The sequence below is a fragment of the Saccostrea cucullata genome, unplaced genomic scaffold (assembly GCF_032062105.1).
Source record: "Saccostrea cucullata isolate Sc308-1 unplaced genomic scaffold, CSIRO_AGI_Scuc_v1 ctg519, whole genome shotgun sequence".
NCBI lineage: Eukaryota > Metazoa > Mollusca > Bivalvia > Ostreida > Ostreidae > Saccostrea > Saccostrea cuccullata.
Genome location: NW_026929476.1, coordinates 235,973 through 258,634, shown reverse-complemented (window position 1 = coordinate 258,634; position 22,662 = coordinate 235,973). Strand labels below are relative to the sequence as shown.

Genomic DNA, 22,662 nt, shown 5'->3' with positions numbered 1-22,662 from the left:
ACCCCTGGGGTAGAATGGGGCCACGATAGAGAATCATTGAAATATGTAGGAAAAATCTTCAAAAAGCTTCTTCTGAAGATCCACTGGGCAAGTTAATTGTAAAAACCACAGGGAAGAGCGGAGCTACAATAAGGAATCCAAGTTTTCCATTCAAATATTTAAGAAAAAATAATAATATTCCCAAGAACCACTGAGCCAGAAGATCTGAAACTTCCATGGAGGCATCCTCTAGAAGTGTAGATTTGAAATTCTTAAGATGTTGACCCTGGGGGTTGAGTGATGCCATCAAAGGAAATTCAAGTTTTATATTAAGATATATAAGAAAATCTTTGAAAATCCTCTCAATAACCATTGACCAAGAAAAGTTGAAACGTATGTGGAAGCATATTGGGGTAGTAAAGAATCAAAATTGTTCAAATGACACCCCCCCCCCTCCAGGCAAGGGGGGGGGGCGCATTTGGGAATTCAGATTTTACATTGAAATATAGAAGTTGTTTTTTTTTAACTTTCTTCTCAAGGACCATTGAACCAGAAAAGCCGCCAAAAATTATATGAAAACATTCTGGGGTACTGTAAAGCTTAAATCATTAAAATTATTACCCCCGGTTGTAGTGAAGGGCCGCAATAAGGATTCGCAGTTGTACATCGCGATAAATATAAGAAAAGAAATTAAAAATCCTCTTCCCAAAAACCACAGGGCCAGAAAAGTTGAATTTTATTTTGCATCCTTGGATAGTGTAGATTCTAAATTGTCGAAATCATGACCCCTATAGGGGTAGTCCGACTAGAGGTATATGGCACTTCGAATCTGGAATAATACCAATAGATAAACCTTTAACTTACATTTGTTTGGTGGTCAAATATATTTTCACTTGTCTTTAGTGTGTAAAAAAAATTCCAAGTTTTCTAAAAATTCAATTAACAAGTTAAGTGCTTTAAAGGCACATTAAATGACTATGTTGAAGTAAGTATGGTAGATTGTGAAAAAAAAGTCAGACAAATATACCTATATAATATAAAACACAGTTAATAAAGAAATATAGAATTTTGTCAAGTAAAGAGTTACTATGAACCCCCAAAATATAGTTATTTCCAATTTGCACTCATCATTTAGGCGATGTAGTGTTAGTAGCGTATATACTTCTGTTGTTTTAGTTCAACAATGGTAATATTTCACGTGAACACTCGGAATCAAATAGGTCTACACTAGGGATGTCAAAATTGTCAATAATTGATATTCGAATATTCGATAGGAGTATTCGAATATATTCGAATATTCGATGAAATAAATACATCTTGCATTATACAATATATATCTTCACTCTCCTGTTAAGCAGTATAGGTTTTATGCATTATTTTGGAATACAAACTCAATGGACATGTAGAGTTTGGTAAATGCACCGAAATTATATACATTTTTTTTAAATTATCATTATGAAGAGTATACATCCAAAATGTAATTTTTTTTTTTGAAAATTCAAAGATTCTTAGGTATGTTCCAGTTTAATTGATCGTCTTACTATATTCTACACTCATAACTCCTACAAATTTATACCAAGCAGAACAATTATCTAACGGAGAAAAATTAAAAGCAATTATCTTCTGCGAATTAATTTCCTGATAATTATTTTAATGATATTTATATAAACAAGGGATTGATGTGTTTACTGTTAAGCTGTGTCTTAACAACAATACAAGCTAATAGTAAGTACTGGGCACTATTATACCACTAATTAAGTGAACAAATTACTCTAATAGATACACTATTCAAACTTTTAAGGTAATCTAAGAGGAGTGTCTTTTAATTTTGTACTTTGATTCAATTTCTAATAAGACTTGCTAGGGTTTTCTCTCTTTAAAATGCTTGTACACTTAAAAACGAATATTCGAATCATAAAGAACTATATGCGGTATTAACCAACATTTGCCCCCCCAAATCAAACTTTGATGGAGTAATATTTAATTAAGTCCTTAAACAGAGGAGTATATGCTGACTTCAAAGCACTGAATAATTTCATAAGTAATGACGTCATATGTACGTAATGACGTCACAAATATGACGTAAATTTCAGTTTTTTATGAATTTTGCAGAAAAATGTACATATTTCGTCGATATTTTAAATGAAAGTCACCAAGCGCATGTGTGTTCAGGATTAATATTTTGATATAATGTGTAGAATGATAATATCAATGAAATATGTCAATATTGTTCCTGAACACACATGCGCTCTATAAATTCTAAAGCTATAATTGTTGAAATTTTGTCCATTTTGTCCTCTTTCTGAAAAAGGATATAAAATCGGACTAGTATGTGACGTCATAAAAACAGAAATTGTGAATACACTGCTCTGGATCTATAATATTTTCTGTTAACTTATATTTCTCGTACAATTTATTGAATTCAGCACATTTCAGGAAGTTTTCAAAATTTGACTTTTGTGGGGGCAAACATATGCAATATACCGCATATTGTTCTTTATATTCGAATATCAACTCATCGAATGAATATTCGAATATTCGAATATTCGTTGACATCCCTAGTCTACACACATGTATAAATTGCATCTTTGTTTTTTCCCAGGAAATATTCATCTTCTGAAAGAACCTTTTGAATAAAAAGTAATTTTTGAAAGAAAGTCAATTTTTACATTTATTACCTTTTTTTCCTCGTGAAAATACAATCCATGACATTTGCAGAATTGTGAGAACATTATGTCGAATAGTCATGTACAAAAATGTATGATTTTCCATCCCTAGCCTTAACAAACACAAAAATGCATAACTATGGTAAATCCAGAATTATTTCAAAGAGACAATATATCTTTTCATTATTTTTTGAATCACAAACAGGTAGTCTGGACCACATCTCGATATGTCAACGGTATAAATCTACAAAGTCATGGCTCTATTTCAGTTCATAAACTCTAATCTTCTTATATTCACTGCATACACAGCATACATTTCTCTTTTCATTCATTGCTACAAAGACTGGTTTCGACATATAACTAATCACTCTAATGACTTCTCCAGCACAGGACAAAACGTGAATATTCCTACTCTGTATACCAGCAATAAAAATGTTTTCAGCATTATCCTTTTCCAGTCCATATGGTTCCTTCAGATTGGATGCTTTGTATTCCCATAGAGTATTGCCATTATCATTCATTGCAATCACAGTGTTTGTCTCCTTGTTACTGTAAACTAGATCTACACTGTTCAACACAAGAAGGTGAATAACACAAGAACCCGTTTTATATTCTTTGATTTTGTACCCATTTTTATCTATCTTTATAATTTTCTTTCCACATGCCACATAGAGAGTGTCATTTTTACAAGCTATTCCATAAACGTATATATCTAGCTTAATATTCCGTTTTTCTGTGTAGTCATCAGATGAGAAAACCATAATAGATTGTGTGTTAAAGCAAGTAACGAACAATTCATTCGCATTTTCCGCGACTGCAAAAGGGTGTCTCAACCCTTTTATTGTTTTTATGCATTTGAAATCCTCGTCATATACATTACACTGACCTTGAAGCTTATGATTTGCAACAATAAATGTGCCATTTGAAAGAAAAGTCCCACTGCAAATATTGGAATTAGATATATTAAGTTCCTGTTTAAAAGACAATTCTTTTTCATACACACGAGTCACATCTTTTTCCATACCAAAAGCTTCTATCTGTGACAGATTTTTCATGTCTTTAATTTGTTGTGGCATTTCGGATTTGTTTTCTAATATGCTTATATATTTTTCTGTGAACTTAAAACAATTCATATGCTCTTGAGTGGCTCTTGCTGCGTAATATTCCACCAGTAATTGAACATCACTACCCTTCTCCATGGCTCTTTCAACTTTATCACCGCAAGATTTTGCACATGAAATTCCGTCAGTGACAATCTCTAGACTTTTTCTCAACTTTTCTTGGCTAGTTTTACCTGCCTTAGATATTTCTTGTAAAAGATCATCTTTCAGCTTTTCCAAATGTTCAACTAGAGTTTGCAGTTCTTTTTCTGTTGTTTCTGTCATGCTGTCGACACTATCTTCTATTTCTGTTATGTTTTTCTCCTGTCTTGCCTTTGATCCAGTCAGTTTCTTCTCTAGATTCTTTACTTCAGTTAATAGACCGCTAAGTTTTCCACTTTCACGTAAAGATTTAGCAGCTACTTCAACAGTATCAACGCTGTCACATTTTCTATGCTCTGTGCTAACACACATTGTACAGCATAGTGCTTCGTGGTCGTTGCAAAATAGTTCTATCTCTCTGTTTTTATGTTTTGAACAGGTTAAGTTTGAAACCGAATCGGAAAAAATGTTAGATGATTTCATTTCACTTAGTTGGTATACCTTATGGCTCTTTGTGACCAAGAGTTTCCTATGACATTTTGAACAAACTTGACATAAATTCTCCATACACGTGGCACAATAGGCGGTAGCCTCTTCTTCCTCGTTGTCTCTAAGACAGGACTCGCATTTCAACTGGTCACCTTTCTCAAGAATTTTTTCTAGTAGGTAATTTTCGGGAAAAAAGTTTACAATATCCTCGGGCTTATCAAATGTGCCTTTACAATGAATGTATTCACGGCATAGCGGACAGTGAAAACCCAAACGAGGTTCCGTAGACGTACGCACGCTGGCAATGTAGGATGATAAACAACTATGACAAAACGAGTGAGAACAAGGAAGATACCTCGGTTTTTTGAATTTCTCAAAGCATATTGAACACAGAGTCACATCCTCCACGATGGAAATTTCGTCTAATGAGGTTGCCATAGTCTGTTTTGATTGCTGGGATTTTCTCCTACTTTCGATATTGTGACGCCTGACGTCATGTATGCAGTATGGAAACACAAATGGCGATAATTTGATACGATCACGACAAACAGTAAGCAAAAGATATGGAGGCACTTTATAGACACTGCACACATTGTATTTGTTTGTGTAGCTATTTTTTTTTCAAGGTCACACCCCCTCTCTGTTTGAACCTGACACCTGCCCTCGAGCCCTCCCACTTTTCCAACACTGTCGGTTTGTTACAGAAGCCAAGCATAGAATTTGATTATTTCTCTACTTGAATCCTGGGCACATCGCGTACACCCTACATAATTATTCTAGTATAAGAATATATCTATATAGATTATCACGAGTACGTGTTTTAAAGCTATAATTATTACAAAATAAAATAATCAGGTCATGTAAAAAAAAAAACAAAAAAAAAACAAAAAAAAAAAAAACAAAAAAAAAAAAAAACAAACAACTGATGCATCAGATCAATTTTCAGGGTTTCTTCAAGTATCATTATGAAATTATAAAATTGATTTGAATTACAAAATAAACATTGATTAATGGAATTTGAGAAAATACAAATAAAAAAAATAAATGTGTCGAATCTTTTGAATGTTCATGATTAATATGGTTATTATACATGTTATAAGACGCTTTAACATTCTGCAATTTTTAAGCTCTAAGGCGTTATTCATTTATCTAGAATTGATTTGTAAACTTAAAAAAACAAACAAGGTTTCCTTTTGACCAAATCAGCTTTCCATTGTAAACACCCTTTGCACGATCTGCCTCTTTGTGAAAACAGTGACACTCATATATAGGATTCAATGAGTTATGGCATCAGGATTTAACATTGACGAAATCACCGTGTGTTCAATCTGCTTTGAAAAGTTCAAAATTCCGCGATATCTACCGTGCATGCATTCTTTTTGTCACGGATGTTTATCCTCTTACATTCTTACCGCATGTAAAGCTACGGAATCTCGTTTGGGTTTTAATTGTCCATTATGCCGTACGTTTATTCCTTGCATTGGAGAGACCAATACGCCAGAAACGTGGGCGGAACTCTTTCCTGAGAATGACATTTTGGAAAAATTATCAGTTAAACCAGAAATTACATTTTGTCAGGCGTGTTTGAGAGAAAATGAACAGGAGAATGCTACCGATTTTTGTTTATACTGTGTAGAACGTTTGTGTAAAATATGTACAAAAAGTCATAGAAGAGGACTGACAACGCTTGATCATGTGATGATACCAATAAAAGAGATGAATGGAATGTCTCTTACTCCAAAGGCCACTCATGGAAACAATTGTGCAAAACATCGAGATAGAAAGTTGGAATTATTCTGTAATGATCATGAAGCACTATGCTGCACAATGTGTGTGAGTTTGGAACATAGAAAATGTGACAGTATTAATACAATGGATACAGCTGCAACTAATGTAAGGAAATTATTGACCAAAAATTCCGAAAGATTATTGGAAGATGTGCAAATTCTAGAGAACAAATTATCTGATGCGAAATCGGAGCAAGAAAGATTTGTTGTTCAACTGAATAACACTGCCGATTTGTGTACAGAGACAACCGAAAGAGCCTTCGACAATGCCATTGATCATCTGCAAGGCTTAAAAAATGATTATTTAACAAAAATGTCTAAGGCTGTAAAGAAAAGTAAGGAGAAATGCGAGAAATGTTTAGACGCTTTCACTGACGGCATTCAATGTACAGATTTCTGTACAAGAAATATCGAGGGAGCTAGAAAAGAAGTGAACGATGTTAAATTGGTGAGGGCGTTTTATAAAAGCAGAAAGACATTAGATGAACTAAAACGTTACAAATTTAACCAGATTAGAGTAGATATTGTGGAAACAGAACCACCTATCCTGAATGAAATTATGAATTTGAAAAGTCTTCAGGAGGCAATCGTTGCCGAGTCAGAACTTGATGTTACATCTGACCTGAGGAAGATCCTGTTGTCTCTCGTTCATGAATTCAGCATAAACACGGGATATGTTCGCGACGGAACCTTTCTATCAAATAGAGAGTTTATTCTCTCTACCAGAAAAAGTCACCGTTCAGGAACTTCCGATGAAACATGTTTTGTATACAGCAGTAGTTGGGAATGTATCAGAGAAATAAAATCATCATATAAACCTTTTGGTATTTTACAGAAGGGGAATGAAGTGTATTTAGGTTGTACATCTTCAAAGGTTATTGAGGTGAGGTCAATTCGTACGTACGAAAAGATAAAGACAATACGTGTACCAAAAGACATCTATGGAATAGCATCTTATCACAACTTTCTTTTCGTAGCATGTGACGACAAAATTTTACAGCTAAACCAGTATGGAGTGAAAGTCAAGGAAATCAACACAGGGGCCAGTGTAAAAAATATTATACTCATAAAGGACGACATTGTCTACAGCAACAGAAAAACGCACACGGTGACGCGTATTAACAGTGTTGGAACACAATTCTGGTCCTACAGTAGCGTGAGTCTGAAATCTCCATGTGGTGTTGAGAAAGACGCAGAAGACAATATCTATGTGGCGGGTAAAGAGAGTGACAATGTCCACGTGTTATCCTGTGATGGTGAACTTATAAGAATCTTCGAGGATATTCCAAGGCCGGACTTTATGAAAATAGACAGAGACAGAAAGTTGTGTTGTGTCTGTAGTCAAAGGAAAAACATTCAAGTCTTTGAACTGAAATAATTGCTCTAAAAAATACTTATCTTTTGAACTGGAATGAAATCCAGGGATAACTTTTAAATGATTCAGGAGATAACTATGTAGTGACATGAAACTCAACAGTAAAATGTTAAATATTTCAAGAAGAATAAAACAGAAATATAATTTTGACAACAATAAATTGTACAGTGTATTACTTTCTACAGTTTTGCATTTTTTATGATTAACTGAAGAGGTAATGGTGAAAATATAAGAAAAACATGAAGATAACGAACAGTGATGACAATTTGGGAGGAAGTTCATCGTTTGTAAGGAATTCTATGGCGTTTTTGGAATACCGTATAGGTATTATAACCCAATTTTTAAAAATTGTTTTGAATATAAAAATTACTTCTGAAAAACTAAAGAATGATTTTTGAAAAAAGAATTCATCCTAAGAAAAATATGGGTAAAAGTAAGATAGCCACTTGCAGAATAAAGTTAAACAATAAAATTTATTTAACTAAAATATTTTTTGATAAATGAGAAGTAAAGGTTGTATATATCGTGTCACTGCTAAGTTTGTGCAAAGTCAGGTAGTTATATTAGCCTGAAAATCACATGACAGATTAAAATTAGAAAATATTTGTACAGCTAAAAAGACCATGCAAGTTAAACGATTAGCGGACTAATTTTACTCTGAAATATTTTTTCTTGAGAAACACGTAGGGTGAACACTGTCAATCAGTTGACTGTATATAGATTTTGCCTTTTTTAAGCCAAAGTGCTTAGAAGATCAATGTGGCTGATGGGCTTTTGTTCTTTCATTCTATTTGGTATGATTGGTGCACATTTTGTTAGTTTAACATGCATAGTTAAATTACAGAATAAAGCTGCATTGCACAACTGATTCCCAGCATAATTCAAGATATTATTAATTTCTTTAAAAAGTCATTTCAAAATTTTCAGTGAGGCGGATTTCATTGAATTTTTGAGTGTTTGTGTTCCTCGTTCTAGTACCTTTAACAAGTTAACAAATTGAACACACCCGCAAAAAGGTATCATTATCACATAAATTAAATAACAAAACTCTTGCGCCGTTTATTATAACATTTACGTTTCACGGGTGTGTTCAATTTATAAAACTCATATTATATTATATGCACATATCCCCGAACAAGGAATAATTTTACCGGTGAGTTGTTTTCTTTCTCAAATTTCTACTCCGAATTTTATGGATTATTGTTCTCATATTTTTCTACGAAACACAACAAATGTTCCTAACTTTCTTAAGTATTGGGGATAAAGTATATTTCGTGAAAGTGCAAGGATGTGTCAATAAAACATTGCCGAATTCGTGGTTTAAGTAATTTCCAAATAAAAAAAAATTATCATATTTTTTTTTGAAATTAAACATCAACATTAAAAGTATGATACTATACGGAAATGTGGAGAAATATTGACTTCAAACCTGTGTCTTATCCTCTTTAAAGTAACTGTTTGTAATCGTAACATTTCAATATGTAGACAAGTAATCAATTTTTACACTTATGGTTGAATGCCCAATCTTAAATTGACTGAAAAGCATGCTTGTAATTAGCAAAAGGCATTTTTTAGAAGAATTATATATCTTTAAATATGGCCTATAAAAAGCATTTTGTCCCAATAGAAACAAGACATGAATAAGAATATTACTCAACACGTTTGACAATAAAGCAGATATATCACACCTAGTGATAAAAAGATGCAAGATGCAGCAAAAAATAAAGTGCAGACAATGCAATTCAAGTCCCTTTAATTTTGTCCCAATAGCAGGCTGTATCGAAGGGTTGTTTTTGCATCGTTTCCATAACAAGGAGTATCGAAAGCATACACTGTTTTGAAGGGTTGTTTTTGCCTTGTTTCCAAAACACGGATTTCAAGCCGACCGGAGGGTCACTGTTATAGAGATATAAAATGGCATCGGGGGTTACCACTGATAACGTTTTTATGTGTTCAATATGTTTCGAGAAAAATTCAAAACTCCGCGATATCTACCATGTTCACATTCGTTTTGTCATGATTGTTTGTCATCTTATATAATCGGTTCATGCACAGGTACGGAGGGACATTTGGGGTTTAATTGTCCGTTATGCCGTGAGTATATTCCTTGTTTTGGTGAACTAAAAAACCTAGAGGATTGGGCAAGCCTTTTCCCTTTAAATGATGTTTTGGAAATGGTGTCAGTGAATGCAGACAAAAGAAATTGCCAGGCCTGTTTGCGAGAGAACGAAGAAGAGAATGCAGTAGAATATTGTCTCTCTTGTAAGGAATATTTATGCACAATGTGTATAAAATATCATAAAAGGGGACTTACGACTAAAACCCACAAATTGATTAAACTAGCTGATTTGAAAAGCACGCGTATTGCACCCAATGCTGTCAGAGAAAACACATGCTTGATTCATCAAGATAGAAAGATAGAATTATTCTGTAGTGACCATGAGGAACCCTGTTGTACAATGTGCGTGAGTATGGAACACAGAGAATGTAAGAATGTCGACAAAGTCCAAAAAACTGCCCAAAACCTCAGAGAATGTTTGAAAGAAAATGATGATATCATACTTGAAGACCTAGAGATTCTGAAAAACAAACTGTCAGATGCAAAGAATGAGCAGGAAATATTAATCGTTAAATTACAGAACAGAGCTGATATTTTTGTAGAAAGTACTGAACAAGAATTCAATGCAGCTATCCAGCATTTAGAGTTTCTGAAAAACGAACATTTGACAAATATGTCAACCGTTGTGAAGAAAACAAAAGAGAAGTATGACAAATGCATTAAATCGTTTTCTGATGGAATTCAATGCGCGGACTATTGTACTCAAAATTTTGAAGAAGCAAAGAACAAAGCCAATGACGCCGAATCAGTTATAAAGTATTATAGAGGAAAGAAGATAGTTGCTCGACTAAAAGATTATAATTTTTCACAGATGAATGTCGAGATTGAAAAGGAAAAGCCTTGCATTTTGAAACAAACATGGACTTAAAAGGCTGAGAGAAGCACGCCTTTTCGAGTCAGTTATGGACGTTATTACTAATATGAAAAGAGTTCAACTGAAAATAATTACTGAATTCACAATTGATGTCGGATATGTGCGAGATGGAACATTTCTTAGTAATGGACAATTTATTCTTTCAACCAGAAAACCACAAAGAAATTCTTATGATGATGAATGTTTTGTATATGATAAGTATTGGAAATGTATAAATGTAGTCAGATCAGTGTCCCAGCCGTTTGGCCTTGTACAAATGGATAAAGACGCCTGTGTAGGCTGCACATCATCAAATTCGTTAACAGTTTTATCGCTACCTTTTATAAACAAAGTGAAGACAATGCGGGTGAACATACGGACTGATATGGAAATATTTGGAATTGCATATGTACATGGTTATTTTTATTTAGCATGTGACAATAGAATTATAAGAACTAAAGGTAACGGGCGGTATATTGACGAATATAGAACAGGATCTGGCGTAAGATATATTATTTCTATAGGAGGTAGAATTGTCTATAGTAATAGGAAAACAAACGAGGTGACAGCAAGGAGTATTAGAGGGTCAGTAATATGGACATACAGCAATCCTCATCTAATATCACCATGCGGACTTGACAAAGACATTGACGACAACATTTATGTTGCAGGTAAAAACAGTGACAATATACATGTCCTTTCTAATTATGGTAAATTAATTCGACTCTTTGAAGATATTCCCAGACCGGATTTTATGAAAATAAACCAAGACAGAAACATTTGTTGTGTGTGCAGCAATCGAAGAAATTTTAGAGTGTATGAGTTGAAATAACTAGTTGGTGTAGTAGCTGTATATAAAAGTATATTAAAATGGAGCATTACTTTCACCGTTATGCCGTTGTCATACAGATTGAATACATTTTAATATTTACATTACTGAAATATATTGAATCTTTGATGAATATTTATTATTTTAGTTTTTAAATATTTTAAGCCAATTTGACCATATTATTGGAATTTTGAAGCCAATATATTTGTTTTTATTAATCAGATATTACTAAGAAATTGAAATAAAATTTTAGCAGTGTCAAAATAGATTTGCTTTATCAATGTTTGGCAAACATACTCCTCCTTGGCACCTGATCCCACCTCTGATGTTTTATAATTCGTGTTTGCTCAGTACCAATTTTGTAATTTATTAATGGACTTTTGAGTTTAAATGCTGTTCGTTATCTCCACACATTTTATGCAATCGTATCTTTATATTTATAAATAGAAGCAATCTTTATTTTTTTAATATCCATTAACCTTTAAATGCGTATAGGTGTAAAGAATTTTTTATGATGGGAAAGGATAATTGAAGTCTTCAATAACATAAAGGAAATTTTTACGATAATCAACCCTTTAGAAAATCAGAGACCATTTAAACTGTAAGGTCTATTTACATGTGTGATATACAATGCAGAACATTCATAATGCATTTAAAAAATAAACTGCATGAAAGGCATAAGGCATTTCTTATTCTCTGCGCATTTTTCAAATTTCAGAAAGCATTGCCATATTTAGAGTATGAAATTTCAAGGGTGTGAAAGGTATATTGACATTAAAATTAGCTTTTGTAAACTTTTTACTTGCAAATCAACTAATTAAAAGTACACGTGTATGATTTGATTTATTTACCTATTGCATTTTCGGGAAAAAAAATCCTGAAAAATTATGTTGTCTATGTGAAATATTTTCTAGTGCTCATAATTTTTTATAGTAATATTTTTCTTACCATGAACAGATGGCATTACAGCAGCGATGAAATTGACATTTTTTCATTCTAAAAACACTGCAACAATGACTTTTTAAAAGAGATTTTATTTTCTAGATGAATAAATGCATGTACATATTCAATACTATATTTTAAAAAAAAAATCGTCAATACTAATGATTTTGTTTATGTTAATAAATCTAAAATTGTATTTTTTTTCTATATATAAAATGATTTTATGATTAGCATCCTCAAATATCATTAGTGCGCACTAATAACATCTAGAGTATACAGGGGGCAACGAAATAAAGACGATTGTTTTAAATTTATTCAAGTGTACTGATCCCTACTTACAAAGTCTTTTGTTTGTAAGGCTCATTGTAGTGTTTTAGAGAAACGGGGATTTCATTCAGCACCTGGTAATCTAATATTTACCCAAAGCTTCCTCTCTTAAAGAAAAAGACATTCAATATTATCAATATTTTCCAATTTAAATATATAAAAAAAATTTTCAAAAAACGAAATTACATTCAATTGTCTTAAGCAAACAAGATTTCTAAACTATACAGTGTAAATTTAAATCCTTACAATAATGATTTCACAGGTTCCAGTAATGTTAACAACCCCTATAGCTTTATTTTCCCATTGAGTATTGACAACAGAAAGTTAGAAATCAGAAATCAGAAAATAACGCGAAAATTCACAGACAATTTATTGAGTAATTAAGAGTAGAACAAAAAAGAATCAGTCAACATTCGACTCATTGAATTGTTTTTGTTGAAAAGGTCATTGCATCACTCAAAGCATTTTCCAAATGGTGACTTAAAACGAGACTTTTGATATTTTTGTTTCATCGACTTGTTGGTTTTTACCTAGCCTTATTTTAGATGTATTTTAGCGTTCATAACAAAACTTTCCCTTGCGTATCGAATCGAGTCGAGACAATAGTCCCATGTACAGACTTAAAATGCTATATTGCTTCCTACGTATACGAAAGAGAAGTTGAAAGAAAATTTAAAGTCGTCGCGCTCATGATAATGTACTCTTGTTAGGTTTCTATTTATAACTAAAATAAACAAATATGAAACAGATGTGTAAACTCAATGGTATCTTTTATTTTGAGTTCACCGGGATATATTGAGTCAACATATAGAGGAGGCGACTCTTCTTAATTGACATATTCATCAAACTGATGCGTTGAAAGCCACAGCAAGTGTCAAAAAATAACTTAAAATGGAAAATATTCTTGGAAATTTCAAAACAGTACAGACGTGGATAAACTATTAAATACACGATTAGATTAAGTGTCAATTTCATAAAAGAATACTCAATACTAATTTCTGGAGAATATTTTGAAAGCTTTCCATGAATTTAAAAGAAGTAGGGATATCAAGTTGGCAGGATTGTGCCTGCCAATCCTTATTGTATAAAAAAAATTCAAAATTGAAAGCCAAACAATATTCTCTGGCTTGGAATGTAAATTGAAGAAAATATGTAAATGATCTCTTTATTGAGAAAAGTAACTTCATAGCATCAGACGATTGTTTTTTACAATTTTATAATATGATAAATCCACTATTAGACTTTAATAGCTATATTCCATTTGTAAACATGAATTCTTTCATAAACCAGAAATTCCATGCAATATCAAAGTATTTGTGTTGACCAGAAGGTAAAATGGTATGTTTCGTGTGCTTACTAAATCAGTAATGTATTTTTTTTGGGATAAAAACACATTACTAAGTAAATAAAAAGAAGTTGGCGATATCATGATTTTATCCTTAGTTAAGGGAGAAGGGCATTTTTTATTGTAGTGTTACATAATCTTACTCATCGTGACTATGTACTCAGTTGGTTGAATAATATATTTAAAGAAAACAGGATCTGATTTGTATGATAAAATCGAAATGTTTGAGTCTTGTGACTTTAATACTATATAACCCCCTCTTCAATCATTTAAATGCATTTGAAAAATCCACGAGAAACCCACTCAAATGTCTTTATAGGAAGAGAATATATAATATTTTTGCTTTATTTCCTTTGATTTTTCGTAGATACATAAATGATGTTTCTATGAAATTCTGTTTCTTAAAAAAATAACTTTATGCATTATGAATAGGTACTAACATTTAATTCTTTTCACGTGTAGGCCTGGTAATTAATCTTTATTTTTTTATTCTTTTTTTTTTATTCATGATCCCATTTTATTTCCCTATGTATTTGAAATATGTATGAGAAACTCACTCAACATTCTTAGATTGAAGATGGCATGTAATATTTTAGCTTCATTTCCATTATTCTTTCGTTGACAACGTGTTTCTATGAAAAATTTCTCCCTTCAGGAATCTAGACAAAATTAAAACGATGCTCATATTTCTTCTTTCTCTTATGTTTCCAGTTAACGGAAATGAGCTGTGTAAAGGGTAATGATTGAGAAAGTAATTACATAGAATCGTGTGTTAAAAATGGTTTGTGCATTCTATAAAGTAATTAGTACATTGCATTTTTTCAGCAAGGGTCTCCCTTATCTTTTTTTTCAAATAGTGATCTTAGCAACTAATAAACCTTTTTTGTACATTATTTTTTTTCTGCTTTTGTTATTCCCAAAAGACTGTAAGGATCTTCATGCAATTGGTTACACAAATTCAGGAGTTTTCAAAATCTATCCCTATGGCACCATTACCAGCCCTGTCACTGTTTATTGTGACAAGACGACAATGGGCGGGGGATGGACAGTATGTATAATAATATAATTCACAAACAGTGTCTATGTTGTAAAAAGGATTTTTAAAAATATGGATATGTTTAGTTTTTTTTATTACATGTGTTGGTATTTATAAGATTTTATACATGTTAATGTTAAGGCAATTCAAAAACGAGTTAATAATTCTCTGAGCTTTGACAGGATCTGGACGGAATATAAAAATGGTTTTGGAGCCCCTGAAAAGGATTACTGGGTTGGTAAGTGTAAATCACTTTTAAGTCTGGTTTGTATGTTTTTAACGATACTCATTCATCGTGTTTAATTGAAATCTTACACAAAAAAGAAATGGGAGCTTACGGAATGAAAAAAAAAAACCCACACCGGAGTGATCTTTGAAACAAACTATATTTTGTATCAATGATTACAGCACAGGAAAATAATTTGATTTTTTTTTATCAAAGTATATTCATTTTCAAAATAAAATTAATAATATTGGTATGGACTTTGCAGATTATTTCAAATATATCTTAATACAAGAAAAGACGTAATCCGTCAAATGACCAAAAAAAAAACCCAACTCATTTCTCTATGTTACCATCACAATCCAGGATAGTACAAGTCTGCGTGAAATTTAAGATCGATTCTCGGTCTCCGACGAAACAGAGAAATACAAACTTTTTCTTGCAGGACCTGCCGCAGGAACCTTAGTTACATTGTAGGGAGAACGAGAAAGAAAAATGAAGACAAAAAAGAAGAGAGAAATATTGTAGAATCACTATTGTTTGCGGAGGACAAATGTTTGTAGACTTTGTGGATCACCCATACCCACGAATTCACACCTCCACGACCGTTTATATTGTAAACATATTTATTCATTGCACCATAGTATTTACGACTAATTAACCCACGAAATAACGTCCCAAATTACATGTCAAATTTTGCTCACCCACGGACATTGACCCCTTAGAGTTAAAATAATTCCACAGTAAATGGGAAGGGCGAGGAAAACATGATTATGGTTGTTATCATGACTAAAATATATTGTTTGATACATGTTATGGTATAAAAATCCACTTTTATAACTTTTTGTATAATCCATCAGGATTGTACAGTAAAATTTTCGTGGTTTGAGGAAAATTTCTTGATTCTTGGGGATTTGATTTCGTGGATCAACAATTTATGAATACTTATGCCTCGAAAACAACGAAAATTAAATCTCAACGAAAATTTGTGATTTCACAGTATTTTAAAACTTAATTGGCAAACTCAATGGTATATGCAATAATTGTTTGTAAAATGCATTGCCTCCATAGATGGAAGAATTTTCATACAGATTTTAAGATTAGTATTTGATACTGAGTTTTTACGGAATGTCATGATGATAATCTTACGGCCGAAGTGAACGGTCAACAAGGAATGCTTCCTCCCCCATTACACCTTAACACTTGTATATCAAAGTCAGTTTGCTCTCTGCTTTCAATTTATGATGTTTCATGTGATCTTAAATATAATTTCTGGTCTAATTCATACTTCTTTCAAAATCGGTTGTTACATTTGTCTAGTATTTCTGTTTGGGTGTTGTTTAACGTCCCATAGGACAATTTGTCACCCTAATGGACACACGTACATCACCACTGACCGGTGGAGTGCTGCCATCTTATACCTTTATTCGGAACTCATGGGCCATTGAAAAGTGAGGGATCTTTTTTCGTGGCAACAACGATCGCGACTGTGACACGGGACCACTGTTTATGCAATATACGGTCTCATCTAAAGGACCGGTCTCCATGTCCCGCAGTTGATTCAAACCCGCGACTCTAGAGCATACGCCCAAACTACTGCACTACTCGGGAGACAGTAGTATTTTTATTAATTCTAGTATTTTTAATAAAACATTTTTTTTAGAAACGGGGTCAAACTAATACTTTTCTTCTGATAGAATGCAAAGGTCTGAAACTCAACGATTTTCATGTTTCAAGATATCATTTATAAGTATAATTCAAAATTTTCATGGAATTTGTCATTGATAAGTATTTCAAATTTTTATGTAGCATACTCAGTTCTTTGTTTCCTTTGATCTATCGTTGCTAATTAGCTTGTATTTTTGACAATATTCAACAACTTAAATTTTAGTTACCAAGAAGTTTACAGCGCAAAATTAATAAGTACTGTCGACATGTTCTGGACAGCGTGGTGTTCTACATTTTTAAAAAGTATTTAAAGAAGTGTTGATAATCAAATGTTGATGCTTCTAAAGAGCTTTTGAAAATTTGAAATCAATTTTTCTACTAAAATCAACACATGAAAATATGACTTTTCTACTTTATGTACCACAATTGCCAACAATAAATTAAAGTCAAGAATATCTTATATCATTGACAGCTGCTAATTTTTAATGAAATCGGAATTCGATAATTTACTTAAAATGCCAGTGGTCATTTGCAACATTCTGATCATACACACAAGTATCCTGAAAGTTTCAGCGTCGACTGATGACACAATGTGGTGTGACGTCAAATGTTCTATTAAGGTAACACTAATAACCCGGGAAAGAGTGGACTAACACTATACAGGTAGGCTAAATACACTGACGACCGAACCCGATCAGAATTAAAAATAAGGTACGTGTATTTCCCTTTGATAAATGGCTTTAACCTTTTCTGGTTAAATCCCATAAAAAATATGCTTGAATTTCTGATTGACAATATCATAGTGACTTTTGTAGAAAAAGTATTTTTAAGTCAAAGCTTATATGATGGCTTTCATTCTTAATTTAAAAAAAATATTATTATTTAAACACTGTATTGACGATGAACTGTCCCAATCATGACATGGTGCACACGGCAACTGTAAACGGTTGGCAGGGGATGCTCACTCCTCCATGGCACCTGATCTCACCTCTGATGTTTTAGAAACCCATATTTGCTCTTCTGATACATTGGTATTGTTAAATAGACTAAAATCATTTCTTTATAGTCTTAATTATGTTATCCATGTAATACATATATTAATTAACTGAATATCTTACCTCTTTTTCTACATTTTGGAACAACATTAATGTTACTTATAACATTTATATGATATATTTATAATCATAAAAAAGATATACAGTGTATGTTGTGTCTTTGGTTATCTAGAAATATTACGTCAATTCTAAAACTCCATAAATGAATGTTTTTATTGCATGATATATATTTAAAAATTCATGTATATTTTTTTCTAAAAATTAATGTTTAATTCATTGTATGCAATATTTATTTTTTCGTTAAAACTGAAAAAAAATAGAAAATCATTTTTGTCTGTCTGCTCTTAAGTTGCAAAGTATGGGGTTCAACCTTACGTTGCAGGTCGTCCTAGTTGTGTTGTCAAAAACTTTCACATTTTCGTCTTTTTGTCATGAACATCGCCATTGTAGGGCAGTGTTCCCACCTCTGATGATTTGGTAATCCGTTTTTGTTCTGCTCCTGTTTTGTATTTTTTTTATGGACTTTTGATCTTGAATCCTGTTCGCAATCTCCATATGCTTCATGGAAGACATCGAACATTTAAGTACATGAACATGTTTATAATTGTTATTACCATACAAGGTGCATGTATTAAATGAAGTTTTTGTAAATGCCACACAATCATCGACTTTCGTGGTCATTTTTAAAGTCAAAACAATCCTCTTCGTATGAATACAAAAAAGTATGCTGTGAGCGGACACTCTCTTAACCATAAACTCACTTTTCAAACTTTATATTGATTTGTTCTATGGGGGTATTATTTATTCATTAGCAAAATGAACTGGAACATTCTATTCATTGTTAACCAAAATACGTAAAAGTCTACGTTAAACTATGAATATTTTAACAAGTCTATGCATCTGTTTGTGTATAGATAATTTTTAGAGAGACTTTTAAAGTAATTGCATTTTGATACCGGTCAGTAAAGAATGATTTTCTTTTAAAATGCCCCGTAAACGTTACAATTAGGTACATGTAAATGACATGTCTAGGTACATGTATTTAATTGCCATTCTCTGTAACCACTTATACTTCGTTGCCACACATGGTCACCGATTTTGATGAAACTTCACCCAAGCTTAGTACATGACACCAGAAACAAATATCAAACAAAATTTCGTTGCTATGTGTCTCGGTTGCTATGGCAACAGCCGTAAAAGTTTGAAAAATGGAGATTTTCACGCATTTTAAATCTTGACCGTGGCTTAATAAAAACTAGAAAAAGCAAACAAACCCTTCTCACAAAAACATGACACCTTGATGTTACTTATACCGTAAAGAAACTGTTTAGAATATATCTCTAAGTAAGTGGTAACCAAGGGTATATTTGGAATACATTTCAAATGCTGAAATATGCTAAAAACACTCCGTATTCACTAATGGTAGGTGTTACATGCTCAAACTCAATCAACGACATAGGAAAAACAATGAAAATGTTTGACCTTAAGTATATAAGTATAAGCAATATTATTCTATAAATAACTTTTATGGTTGCTATGGTAACGCAGTGTAACCATGCAAAACCAGTAACTAAGAAGGGGTTAATGCTACTGTCTTGAGGAAAAACATGAAAATTCAAGACTGGGAAATATGCATCCTTAGGACCTTGAAACACCAAAACCATAAGAAATATTTTGTTTAATTGCTACTTTGCAGTGTAACCATGGAAACAAAGTACCAGTGCTGAAAAGAGAATTATTTTTCACTGCATTAAGAATTAAATTGCCATTTAATCAAGAAACAAATTAAAGGACTCAGCTTGAATAGTACTTATCTGTTAGAACTGAAGTTGAATATCATATATTGCTAAAATCTGATGAATAAAACAACACCGTTGCTATGGTTACCAAGAAGCGAATATGTTCGATTTTGTGAACTTTTTATCAATATTAAAACCTGTGTGCCAATTTCTTGCATCCACTTAGAGATTGGATGATAGTCAAAATTAAAAGTCAAGTTAGCTGTTAATAAAAATCAATCATAAAAGTTTTGGGAATCTACATTTAAGGGTACGTATCCAAGGAAAGAAAATATTTTTCAGGTTTTTTAAGCATATATTTTCTGCTTATTTCCATAGCAACGCTCTATTTAATGAATTTAATCTGAATTTTTTCAAATGGGAAAACTCTGAGCACACCAACATCTTATAAAATTGATCATTAGTTATGAGAGAATGTGCTTTTTTTAAAGATAGGATCAGATTTAAACATACAGAGTGTTACTTTGAAGGCTCTCTATGGTATAAAAACCTTGGCAACCACTGTCAACCAAAATGAAATATCATATTTTGTTCTTAGTATATGTTTCAAGGCTCTTTCTTCTATTATTTGGTCACATTTCATCCTATAATTGCTTTTCATTTTTACGAGTATGACTTCATAAAATTCAATGAATATTTTTTTTTACTTTTGAATACTTTGTTACCATAGTAACGTATGTAATAGTTGATTTACCAAACATGTTTATCATGCATTCGAGACATCTTACCTTCAACTTTTGGAAACAGTCATTAACAGTTGTTTGCTTTGCCGCAAATGTTAACTATGGGGCTCTAAACATGTTAAAAAATGCCATTTTTCGAACTTTAAGACATGTTGCCATGGTAACTATAAAACATAGCAACCAATTTTTGCCTGATTTCAGTTCAGGGTATCAATGCCTTTTATCATAGAGAGTTTGGAGAAATTCTGAGACTATGCGTGCCACAGCTCCTATATAAAATTTCAAATCAATACAGAGAATGGCTCTTAAGAGCCATTCTCTGTAATGATTTGAAATTTTATGTAGGAGCTGTGGCACGCATAGTCTCAGAATTTCTCCAAACTCTCTATGATAAAAGTCATTGATACCCTAAACAAAAATCAGGCAAAAATTGGTTGCTATGTTTTATAGTTACCATGGCAACATGTCTTAAATTTCGAAAAATGACATTTTTAACATGTTTAGAGCCCCATAGTTAACATTTGCGGCAAAGCAAACAATTGGCAATGGCTGTTTTAAAAAGCTGAAGGTCAGATGTCTCAAATGCATGATAAACATGTTTGGTAAATCAACTATTACATACGTTACTATGGTAACAAAGTATTCAAAAGTAAAAAAAAAATACATTGAATTATATAGAGTCATGCACATAAAAATAAAAAGCAATTATAGGATGAAATGTGACCAAATAATAGAAAAAAGAGCCTTGAAACATATACCATGAACAAAATATGATATTTCGTTTTGGTTGGCAATGGTTGCCAAGGTTTTTTCACCACAGAGAGCCTGCAAAGTAACACTCTGTTTGTTTAAATCTGATCCTATCTTTTCAAAAAGCACATTTCCTCATAACTAATGATCAATTTTTAAAGATGTTGGTATGCTCCTAGTTTTCCCATTTGAAAAAATTCAGATTAGATTCTTTAAATAGAGCGTTGCTATGGAGATAAGCAGAAAATATATGCTTAAAAACCTGAAAACTATTTTTTTTCCTTGGATACGTACCCTTAAATGTAGATTCCCAAAACTTTTATGATTGATATTTATTAACAGCTAACCTGACTTTTAATTTTGACTATCATCCAATCTCTAAGTGGATGCAAGAAGTTGGCACACAGGGTTTAATATTGATATAAAGTTCACAAAATCGAACATTTTCCCTTCTTGGTTACCATAGCAACAGTGTTGTTTTCTTCATCAACTTTTATCAATATATGATATTCAACTTTAGTTCTAACAGATAAGTACTATTCAAGCTGAGTCCTTTAATTTATTTCTTGATTATATGGCAATTTAATTCTTAAAGCAGTGAAAAATAATTCACTTTTAAGCACTGGTACTTTGTTTCCATGGCAACACTGCAAAGTAGGAATTATATCCAATTTTTCTTATGGTTTTGGTGTTGCAAGGTCCTAAGGATGTATATTTGCCAGTCTTGAATTTTCATGTTTTTCCTCAAGACAGTAGCATTAACCCAATCTTACTTACTGGTTTTGCATAGTTACACTGTGTTACCATGGCAACCATAAAATTTATTCATAGAATAATATTTCTTATACTTATATACTTAAGGTCAAACATTTTCATTGTTTTTCTTAAGTCGATGATTGAGATTTAGCATGTAACACCTACCATTAGTGAATATGTAGTGTTTTTCAGCATATTTCAGCATTTTAAATGTATTCCAAATGTACCCTTGGTTACCACTTACTTAGAGATATATTCTAAACAGTTTCTTTACAGTTTAAGTGACATCAAGGTGTCATGTTTTTGTTAGAGTGGTTTGTTTGCTTTTTCTAGTGTTCATTAAGCCACAGTCAGGATTTAAAGTGGCTGAAAATCTCGATTGTTCAAACTTTTCCGGCTGTTGCCATAGCAACCGAGACACTTAGCAACGAAATTTTGTTTGATATTTGTTTCTGGTGTCAAGTACTAAGCATGGGTGAAGTTTCATCAAAATCGGTGACCATGCGTGGCAACGAAGTTTAAGTGGTTACAGAGAATGGCAATTAACACTTCTCTACCGACATTTATAAAAACAAATAAAATTCCAAAATAATTTTAAAGTCGTGAAATAAAATGAAATAAAAAAGAAATACGGGGAAAGGCTAAATTTTAATTTTGATAATTTAATTTAAAAGATTAGGTTCTAAAGTAACGTACTCAAATGTCCCAGTTATCTTTAACAATATGAATTATTTCTACACTGTAGTCAGCTGTTCAAAATATGTATTATTATACTCCCT

General features: G+C 32.2%; 2 protein-coding genes and 1 pseudogene across 2 annotated transcripts; 2 read left to right on the top strand and 1 right to left on the bottom strand.

Annotated features, from left to right (window-relative positions):
* Window positions 1–2,794: 2,794 nt before the first annotated feature.
* LOC134280970 (E3 ubiquitin-protein ligase TRIM45-like) lies at window positions 2,795–4,875 on the bottom strand. The gene has a single exon (XM_062763418.1). It carries the CDS (start codon window positions 4,772–4,774, stop codon window positions 2,906–2,908), a length of 1,869 nt encoding a protein of 622 aa, XP_062619402.1. The 5' UTR covers window positions 4,775–4,875; the 3' UTR covers window positions 2,795–2,905.
* A 745-nt stretch (window positions 4,876–5,620) lies between these two features.
* Window positions 5,621–7,590, top strand: LOC134280969 (probable E3 ubiquitin-protein ligase MID2). The gene has a single exon (XM_062763416.1). The coding sequence runs from the start codon at window positions 5,621–5,623 to the stop codon at window positions 7,499–7,501; it is 1,881 nt and encodes a 626-aa protein (XP_062619400.1). The 3' UTR covers window positions 7,502–7,590.
* A 1,822-nt stretch (window positions 7,591–9,412) lies between these two features.
* LOC134280975 (probable E3 ubiquitin-protein ligase MID2) lies at window positions 9,413–11,563 on the top strand (annotated as a pseudogene).
* The last annotated feature ends 11,099 nt before the right edge of the window (window positions 11,564–22,662 follow it).

Excerpts from the sequence above, each read along its gene's own strand:
- LOC134280969 (XM_062763416.1), top strand. The coding sequence starts at position 5,621 with ATGGCATCAGGATTTAACATTGACGAAATCACCGTGTGTTCAATCTGC.
- LOC134280970 (XM_062763418.1), bottom strand. The coding sequence starts at position 4,774 with ATGGCAACCTCATTAGACGAAATTTCCATCGTGGAGGATGTGACTCTG.